This window comes from Morone saxatilis, unplaced genomic scaffold (genome assembly GCF_004916995.1).
Source record: "Morone saxatilis isolate NCDOM2014 unplaced genomic scaffold, NCSU_SB_2.0 Contig8, whole genome shotgun sequence".
In the NCBI taxonomy this organism is placed as follows: domain Eukaryota; kingdom Metazoa; phylum Chordata; class Actinopteri; family Moronidae; genus Morone; species Morone saxatilis.
In genome coordinates, this window is record NW_023340257.1 from 24,386,260 (window position 1) to 24,396,482 (window position 10,223).

Consider the following 10,223-nt stretch of genomic DNA (forward strand, 5'->3'; position numbering starts at 1 on the left):
GAAAGGAGCAGACAGAAGGAGGACACCTAAGAGACAGAAACACAACTCAAAAGAGCACAGGTGCACTATTTCATAGGTGGATTATGGTTATTGTAGTTCCCAATCACTCTTCAGTGCTTGGCAGGGTTAACTGCATTGCTGAGAGTCACCAGTTTCACCTGAACTGAATCCAGAACATGAACATACTTGGTGTTCTGTTTATTTACCGGGGCAGTTCTGCCTAAATATTAACATTGTAATATCAATACTGCATGGGAAACAGAGCTGTCTCCAAGTATCTTGGTTTCCAAGTGCTGACAAATCCAATTAGAAAAGTTTAATCGGCAGTACACAAAGGACAAGTTGAACTGCTGCCTCCAAAATATCTGCACCTCTCACTCTCCTTTACAAGCTTTTGTTGTGGTTGTACATTCTTGACTTGCGCTATTTTACCAAGTGTGCTTCTTTTTCCTGGCATAGATTACTAATATATAATATTTATATGAGAATTGAAACAACAATAATACATTCAGACCTAATCAGTTCTCCAAACACTTTGCATTTGTTCCATGTTTTGACATTCAGACAGCCAAATGAAATACACACATCATTTGCATTTTATTTTCTCCCCCATTTTAAAGGTTTGCCTAAAAGGAAACACAGACACTGTTCCCTCAGTATATTTTTGTTTTTGTTTATTGTTTGCCTTTTGTTTGTCTTGCACTCCCATCTTCTGCACAGTTTTCTGTCTTTCTTAGCTTATTTATTTATATTTTAAAAGTACTTTATTTTCTGTGTGATTTTTGTGTGATTTGTATATGTATATTTGTATTTTTTATGCACCAACGCACCAAGTCACATTCCCCGTAGGTGTTAAAACCTACTTGGCAATAAACAATTCTGATTCTGATTCTTATAAAAAGGTTTAAGAAAACACTCTCTCTATCATAGCACATGTGCATTTCTCTCTTTCATCCTTTAACTTTAAATCTTCAACGCTCTCAAATCTTTCACCCCTGTCTCCCTACGCTTTCCTCTCTTCATTTTTCCTCTTTTTTCTCTCCTCCCTCCAGGTACGCCAACGCAATGAGCTCGGCATCTACCTGATCAACCTGTCAGTGGCTGACCTCCTCTATATCACCACTCTTCCTCTGTGGATCGACTACTTCCTACAGCACGATGATTGGATTCACGGTCAGGAGAGCTGCAAGCTGTTCGGCTTCATCTTCTACACTAATATCTACGTCAGCATCGCCTTCCTCTGCTGTATATCACTGGACAGGTACCTGGCCGTGGCATATCCTCTGCGCTTTGCCAAGGTTCGACGAATCAAAACAGGTATGTACAATTCAGGATGGGCTTTTCTTCTGAAATAACATATCCATCCTAAAACCAATTCACACCAAAACTAATTATGGTACTGGCAGTTTAGTGTCCTTAATATCTTGTCCTTGCAATTTTGGCGTTCTTATTGATGAATCCAAAATAAGACATTTATTGAACGAAAAAGCAAGAGTCAGTACTTTCCAATCTGACCTCATCCTGTTTTTGCAGGGTAAAGATATTGCATTTGATGATGAGTTCCCCAAACTGTGCTACTGCTGAGCCCAGAGAGGATGTGCGTCTTCAAATCTGTCATTCCTTGACATAACAGGAAATTCAGTCTGTGTGGAGATAAGATCACTTCCATGTCAAAAGAAGTTTTTATAAATAACTAATTAAACGAGGATGTCTGCTAAAGTCATTACTTTTAATACAATGTGATGATATGTAACTTAAGCCCAGTTTATAAATGAGGCCCCAGACTAACTTCTCTGGAAATACAAAATAATGAAATGTAGGAATTTATTTTTTGGACACATTTGTGTGGAAACCCGTGATAGTGAGGCTCTGAAATACCATTCTAAAATATGCGGTATCCTCATGGACAGGATGGAGTTCCTTGAACATTTCACAGCATTAGTTCTCTGAGAGTCTCTTTCATATCCAAGCAAAACTGGTACTGTAACAGAAATATCCCTAATTGCATCAAAACTGAATCAAATCAAATCAGAAATCAATTGTGAATTGGAATCAAATTGATTCAATAAATCAGTGGTGGTGCCCAGTTCTTTTTTCTTGATGAAATAGGATTGAAAAAACATTGTTTTGATGTGTAATGGCAACACATTTCTACAGCTAGAGAATGTAAGAATTGCTTTAGGCCTACAACAATGACATATGATTTTCATTTACACTTTTCACTTTTGTCAAAGCCACAGAGAACCACTGGAAAGGGGCTAAAGAGCATCAGGCTGCTCTGGAGCCGCAGGGTGCTTCCCCTTGGGCTAGAGGAATGAAGGTCTAATATTTTTCTCTCCTCTTCTTTTCTCCCCTCTTCTGAAATTCCTGCAGCGGTCCTGGTGAGTGCCATGGTGTGGATCATTGAGATCGTAGCCAACTCCGCTCCTCTCTTTCACGATGAGCTCTTCCAGGATCGGTTCAACCACACCTTCTGCTTTGAGAAGTATCCCATGCAGGACTGGGTGGCAGGGATGAACCTCTACAGGACATTTCTGGGGTTCCTCGCTCCATGGACAGCCATGCTTGTTGCCTACCGCGGGATCCTCGCAGCAGTGCGCTGCAACGTCTCAACAGAGCGCCAGGAAAAGGCCAAAATTCAGCGGCTGGCGTTGAGTCTGATCCTGATTGTTTTGCTCTGCTTTGGACCGTACCACATCCTCCTTCTGGTGCGGAGTGTCATGTTTCTAAGGAAGCCTTGTGACTGCGGCTCAGAGGAGAGCTTGTTTGCAGCATACCATGTATCGCTGGCTCTGACGAGCCTCAACTGTGTTGCAGACCCCATTTTGTACTGTTTCGTCAATGAGGGGGCTAGACACGACGTCGGCCGAGCTCTCTCAGCTTTACTGTCAGCAGCTTGCCACAAAGGCTCCTCTTCCTCACCATCACACGCCGACATGCTCAACGCTGGTTCAGTGACTATGGAAACGCCCCTGTCAGCAAAGAAGCAGCCTTGTGTTTATGTCGATGGGGGCAAGACAAGCAGCTACAAGACAGAACTGGTGGCTCTAAAGGAGGAGTGTCTACAGATGACCATCCTCAGTGTTAGGAAGTGACCTCTACCCGGAGCGTACTGTAAGGGGTCCGAACTGCTCAGCTCAGTGCATAGAGGAAGATCCTAACACTGACAGCGTCTGATGTCTTCTGGTCTGACAGGCTGAAATCAGATGCATTTATCAGGCGATAGATGGCTGGGGATAAAATAAACAAGACATACGTCTGTAGCCACAATAGCAGCTTCTGTAAGATTGAAATGCTTACAAACCAGAAAACAGACTACTTCGCTGTTGTTACCTCCTTACCACTAGTGAGGACAGGTCATGTTGTAAATCAGAAGGACACTTCAGACAATTATTTGTAGCTGATTTGATTCTAACTTCAAGCTGTAGTTTGTCAGCCTCCACACAGCTGCACTGCATGGTTATATCAGCATGTTTAACATGCTATGTTATCATTATTTCCCATTAGTGCAGCTGAGGCTGACAAGGATTTAGTCATTAGCGGTATCCTCATGAAGTGAAGTGTTGGACTGGAGGAAATTTAGACCTGCTGGTGGTGCTAGTCAAGGGATCACCAAAGTCCTCAGGATTCAGCCTCAGTGGACCATGAATGTCTGTACCAAATCCTACGCCAATCCATCCAGTACATGTTGAGGTATTTCAGTCTGGACCAAAGTGTTGGACCAACAGATCGACAGACCTGTCAAGTCACTGGTGCGATTAATAAGGATCTTGTCAAACACAATTTGAGAACTTGACAATTTCCAACTGTTCTAGGAGTCATTTGCAATGCCTAGGAGGACATTCTTGAATATTTAAGTGGAATTATTTAAACAGACCACTCTCTGCATTGCTGCTTGTTGTTAGTGGCCTGAGAGGAGACACCTTTACATTCACACCCAACTGGACAGAGGGCAGATGTAGGAGATTGAGGTTTGACACCCAAATGCACCACTTTGGAATATGGAAGAAGAGCAGAAGGGTAATAAAACATATTGCAGATTACTGGTCAAAAACATTTTTAATGCTTGTTGGAAATGTCTGTTTAGTTTAGTTTTTTAAAGGAAATAATGAAGCCTTATGAAGTACCTCAGCTCGTAAACTGTGATAGCAAGAAGGCTTAGAGTTGAAGTGTCTCTTATATAATGTGAGTAATGTTTTCTTTTTCTTTCATTTTTACCACAGACAGCAAAATAATCAGAACCCACTCCACTCAGATGGCAGAGAAAATCATAAGACAAAGCCTTTTATTACATTCAGCTCAGTTTAAAAGTCAAATTGATCAGTTATTTCAACTACATCTTATTGAGAGCACTGTGGAGCAGAACAACAGTTTTACTGAAACTGTGTTGCCAGGCAACCGTCTCTCAACCTCTATGAATCCAACCTACATGCTTGGGCTTGGTAAAGGCTACCCACAGCTGACCTGATACTGTTTACATTCCTCTGTCAGACAGATGCCTTCTAACTTAACCCGTCCCAAACTTCCTAAATGATATACAGTGTAATGTCTTTTTTTCATTTTCAGCCTTTTGTTTCTTCAGATCTAACCATTTCCTCTAGAATGGCAAGATTTGTACATTCCTTCTTGATGCAAGCGACACTGCTGGCTGCTAACATTGTTATATTAGGCAAACAAAGAAACATTTCTCGATTATGTCAAACGTGTGATGAGGAAATTAAGAAATACTGGATGTGCAAAGCAAAAACCCCCAAACAACTGTGGCAGCATACAGAATAGCAATGTAACACTGATTGTTTTTAATGATTTATTTCAAAATCACTGATTAAAAATGTACAGTAAGCATGTCTCTCCTTTTGTATGTGAGGCTGATTGTTCTTAATGTAAAAATAACCAACATTATAATATGCCAACGCTGGATTAGCTGCCATATTTTGCCATATGTTGACTACTTTCTGGGGTCATTATGTCAAGCGAGAACTGTCAAGGACCTGGAAAAAACAATAAATCTTCAAAAAATGTTCATATGCTGCATATATTGATCTTCCTTTTGCTAGTTGGCAGCTTGTTTTTTATAGAAAATCCAACACAAAGTGACCAAACATAGTTTTTTTAGCATTCACAGCTGTTGGGATCCCAAAACTTAATGGCAGCTTCTACAACAGCGTGTTGAACTGTGTACATAAAGAAAATATAGGTGTTACTTAAAAAAAAAAACAGCTGTCAGAAAAGAGGCGTCTTCAACTTCTAAAATGTTTGTAGCTGTCAGGTTAATCTTGAACCTTAGTTGGCTGTTATGTGCAATCCAGAAATGATTTTTTACATTTTCTTTTACTGGTTTTGTGAATCAGTGGTAATAACATTTCAACAAATTGTGTGTTTACATTCAGAATGTCCTGCTGTATGTTCAGATATATAACACTGACATACAAACATTCTTTGTGTGGAGTATTATGACTCAAATAAGTACTCTCCGACAGACAGCAAGCGCCCATGTTGCAGTTCAACTGGTCAACAATTGCGTGTTAAGGATAAGTGTCTAGGTGATCCCACAAACACAATTTTTTATGTTGTCTTGGCATGAAAGCATTGCTCCGTTCAGTGCGATGATGTTAAGGCAGATTCTTTGGGCACAAACGCTGCTCTGTGTACCACTGCTTTGGTTGTGCATCTGTATGTCAGTCTGAGAGAGGAGGTACAAGGCTTCATAATGTGTATTCGTTCAGCAACAATGTCAGTGAGAAATAAATTATGCATACTAAACTTTGCATTCATGTGTTTGTTTGTTTGTTTGTTTGTTTGGCATGTACAAGCTGAAAAAGCTGCATGGAAGCAGCTGCTGGATGGAGGCGCCTTTTTAAATGGAAATTAATTGAAGGGGGTGGACTGTTTATCATCAGCATATCATCATATTGTCTTCTTTTTATGATAACATTGTACTGACAATGTACTAACATTGTTTAATGAGTTTTAAATAATTGGGATAGATAATATGGCTAAAATACTAACTATCTACCCACTCTTGCTTTGTAACTTTCTGAAACAGACAATTCAACAATCAAACACTTTTTAAGACCAGCGATTCGGTCAGGTATGGAAGGCAGAGTTCTGTTTTTTATTCTTCTCATGTGCTTGAAACTTGCTAGGCTGTGGCCATTCAGAACATCTACAAACACCTTTGGCTTTACATGGGTGGGATGACACATTATACAACATAGTTTGAAGCACACAGAGATCCTTAATATAACCAAACCTATATTAGTGAGGCAGCAGATCAGAAAACACTTGTGTGTTGTTCTAAGTAGAAATCTGCAACTGCTCCCAACAGACTTGACAAATCCAGACCGGGTTAACGCGCAGCACAGACTGCCTCTCGGAAGACATTTAAATTTTCCTATATATATATATTCCTGCAACACTGTAAGTATCCTCTGGTGACAGATCACTGTACTGACCAGCAGAGAGTAGGTCTGGGATGCTGCCAACACAAAGTCACCTTCTTCACTCTTCACTCTGTTCTGGACTCCCAGAGCTGTGCAGCTAATGAATCACATGAAGGACGTACTGAAGCATCTGTGCATGTGCCTATTTGCATATATTTCAATGAGCGTACTGCGTGTTATTGTGTGTTTATCTTTGACAATGTGTGTGTGTGTGTGTCCTTTCCATTGTTACCCGTACCCCAGAAGAAACCTTATATTTACGACCTGTCCTCATGGGGGTGGGCACATTTCCACAGTGTTATACAAGACAGGACAGTGTGTACATGTAGGCTGTGCATGTGAGAGAAAAGGGCGAAAGAACAGAGCGTGCAATAAAAAGACTGTATTGGTATAACATCCACAGAAGAGTGTAAATGTATGTTTTTTGTATATGTGCGTGTGTGTGAAAGAAAAAGAGGGGAAAAGAGTGCTCGCACATGACTTATGTTCTTGAGAAAGGAGAAAGGACATAACTCGCTCTCTCTCTCTGAGGGAACATTGTCTCTCGCCCTCTATGCTTCACTGGTCACCTCTGCTATAAGTCTATATATAGCAGCTCACCAGAGGCCATGCTGTCATTACCAAAAGCTCACCTGATTATTACAGTGATTTATTATCAGGTAAGGATACAGAAACCCCTCTGGGACATGGATGATTGTGCTGTTATTTTCTTGGGATATTCAGATTTATTTCTGGCCTGAGAGCAGTTCAGCAAATGAGGTAAAACTGGAGCATACAGTACAGCTGTACAGTATAAAGCAAGTAGGTGAGGAGGACAGTTACAGAGGGTGCTGGGATGCATTTTCAGTCTTTTCTTACAGCTCATTCAATTGAAACTAAATTAAATCTAAAATTCAGGAAGATAATTATTCAATCTCTTTCAGTTCATATGTAGCTGTAAAGTCTTTTATTCAAATAGTTAAATCAGACCCTTTTAAAGTTGTCTTTTTCACAGCTAGAGCAGAAAATGCTTTTATTTAACTCACATTAACTGACTTTATGATCACATGGGGGCATCAGAAACAAGCAGGAGCATTTCGCAGATTAATCAATCACAAAAACTGATCTGTATTTGCAGCTTTGAACATGGGTTTGTCTGTTTTATTCTTTACAGAAGCTTAATGAAATTAAAAAAACAGACACTGAAAAATGTTTAAAGATTACAGGTTATAGTTTTTCCATCATCGCAATATTTAAAGGAATTTAAGGAATCCTGCTTTCCTCTGCGTTGGTTAGTTAGATTATGCCTCTATGAAAAGTATTTGACTGAGCATACAATGGGTTTTCTTATCTCGCTGCTTAAGCATCCCTTCTCCTCTGTTAAAAACTATAACCACAGATTTAGATTGAATGCAAGTTTGTTTATTTGCGTTTGGGTTTGAAATAAAAGATAAAAATATACAATACCAAGAAGACTTACCTACTCATTAATGTGCCTCGCACAAAAATATTCTTTGAAAATACATAAATCCTTCACTCCTACAAAATTAACATAATGTAAATCTTAAATTACCTCTATGAATCAGTGGTGAGCTGTTTATGCCTCCTACAACTGTGACCAATGTGACCCAGAATCCATTTTTAAGATGCATGTTATAATCTAATTAGTAACTCATTCAGTCTTATTTCCATCCTGGCAGAGGAAGCAGGTCACCAGCCCCTGAACAGCGCAGACAAATGTACAACACAGTAAAAATAGACTCACGTTGCTTTTGGATGCAAACCATGTATCGTGATTTGTGCAGGAGTCCAGAACAAAAGCCCTAATTCTTGACTGACAAGCGTGTATGTTTTTTAAATGTTATCACATATTTGGAAAGGAGTTCAGGGTTCTTATGGGCTTATCAAAGACTTTGTAGAGAGACCATGTGAACCAAAAATCACCACAGTAAGAATCACACTTAGATGAAAACGGTTTTATAGACCAACAGATATAAGCTGTTTAGTTAATATGAATAGAGAGACTGATGGTAAGTTATGCTGAGTCGAATCTACTTTGTGTAGTCCTTCGCCTTCTTAATATTTAGAATGTTATAATCAGTGTTAAATTCACAAAGTTATCCTTTATGAAAAAAAACTTCCTAAATAGATTTCTTTTCCTCTTTTAATTTTAGAGGATTTTGGAAATTAGGTGCAACAGATTTAAGTTTTAATCAACCCCATGTGCAAGAAACGCTCTTAATTCTAATACACAGTGTATCTCTTAGCCCTTTTCTTACAGTTCCAGTTTTCCTTGCTTTTATCATATGAATCATTTATTATTCTCCATTTTGCATTTATTTGCACTTTTAATGTTTCTAATTGTCTTACTGTGTTCATTTTTATATTCTATGCTGCCTTGCTGCAAAACTAACTTAAATATCTCAACTGAAATGTTGAATGAATCTAGAAAACTCATGTGCCAGAGAGCGAGTATCATTGCTACTACTACTAGCTATTGTGCCACCAATCTAAGCTTTGGAATAACTGCATTGATTAATTAAATTTGGAGATAGTTTTGGTCAGATACATGTTTAAATAAATGTAAGGGTTATGGCAGGACTTCCTCCTCTGGCCATGTATGGTAGGATCTATAACAACACACTGAGCTGGTTTATCTCATCTGAATCAGGCGAGCTGGAGCTGCCTGTACACATCAGACGCTTCAAAACCATTCAGGAACTTCTCAATAAACTCCACCATATTTACTCAAATAATACACAACCAATATCCAGAGCCACTGCTCATTTGAAATACAAATTTAAGGCAGTTTCACAGATCCTTTAGGTTGTGGGGTTTGTATTCATAGTAAGTTGAAAGAGGTCAGAGAGGGAATTGCAAATGACCATCCATAATTCATGTGCTCTGAGACCTGATTGTGCGTCTCAACTTTTAAGGTCGAAACATTTGCATGATTGTGGGAATCTACAGGCGAGTGCTTTAAATATATGAACATTTGTGCCTCAATTTAGCTGTGTTTATTTAGCATTTAGCTAGTTTACTTAACTTTAACCCAGAGCAGCTCAAAGCAGATACCCTTAGCTGTTAAAATTACCCTCTTAACATGTTTTTGTCGAACAACCTTTTCCTCAGTCAGCTATTATTTCCTTGTTTTATGGAAAAAATATGATAATGCCATGCAAAGTATATTACCAACAACTGTTATTTGAAAAAGGATGTTGTATTATGTATTTGATGCAGTCAGTCACCATCATCAGCATCACAAACTGTTTGAGACAACAGCACCAAGAAGGAAGAAACAACAAATAGTCCTGTGTCTGCAGAAAAGGCAGAGATATATTTAAAGAGTGGATGCTTCAACAGAAAAGTCCAAAGCCTCAATATATTCTTGCTGATTGCAGCTATAAACAGACCCATGTCCATGACAAGGTGAAATTGCTTCAGTGAATTACAGTTTTCCCTCAAAGTATTGAGCGGTGAGTCACCCAGCAGCCACAATCTCAAAGATTCACAGGAGGTGGTATAATGTCCTCTATGTGTGTGTGTGTGTGTGTGTGTTTTTATTCAATCTTTGTGAGGACCAAGAGCTTGAATTTCTTTGTGAGGACTAACTCTTAACCCTTAAACAGCTCTGAACAGAAGTTAGGACTGGACCAAATGTCCTCACTTCTGTTTAGGGCTCTAGATATGGACGGTTTTTGCAAGTAGTTTCTCCTATGGGCTTACATGCCACTAAATCCAACATACTGGTCCTTCTTTAAGGACTTTAAAATACTACCACACTCTTAACCCGAATTAGTT

The 10,223-nt window shown here is 39.2% G+C and overlaps 1 protein-coding gene across 1 annotated transcript in view; it reads left to right on the forward strand.

The window, feature by feature from the left end:
* The window catches only part of gpr4 (G protein-coupled receptor 4), a 45,510-nt gene extending 40,296 nt beyond the window's left edge, over positions 1-5,214 (forward strand). The window contains exons 3-4 of the mRNA XM_035679377.1: positions 1,053-1,317; positions 2,374-5,214. Of these exons, the coding sequence (XP_035535270.1) occupies positions 1,053-1,317; positions 2,374-3,095 (987 nt within the window). The 3' untranslated portion in view covers positions 3,096-5,214. The remainder of the gene's footprint in view (positions 1-1,052; positions 1,318-2,373) is intronic.
* Positions 5,215-10,223: the final 5,009 nt, after the last annotated feature.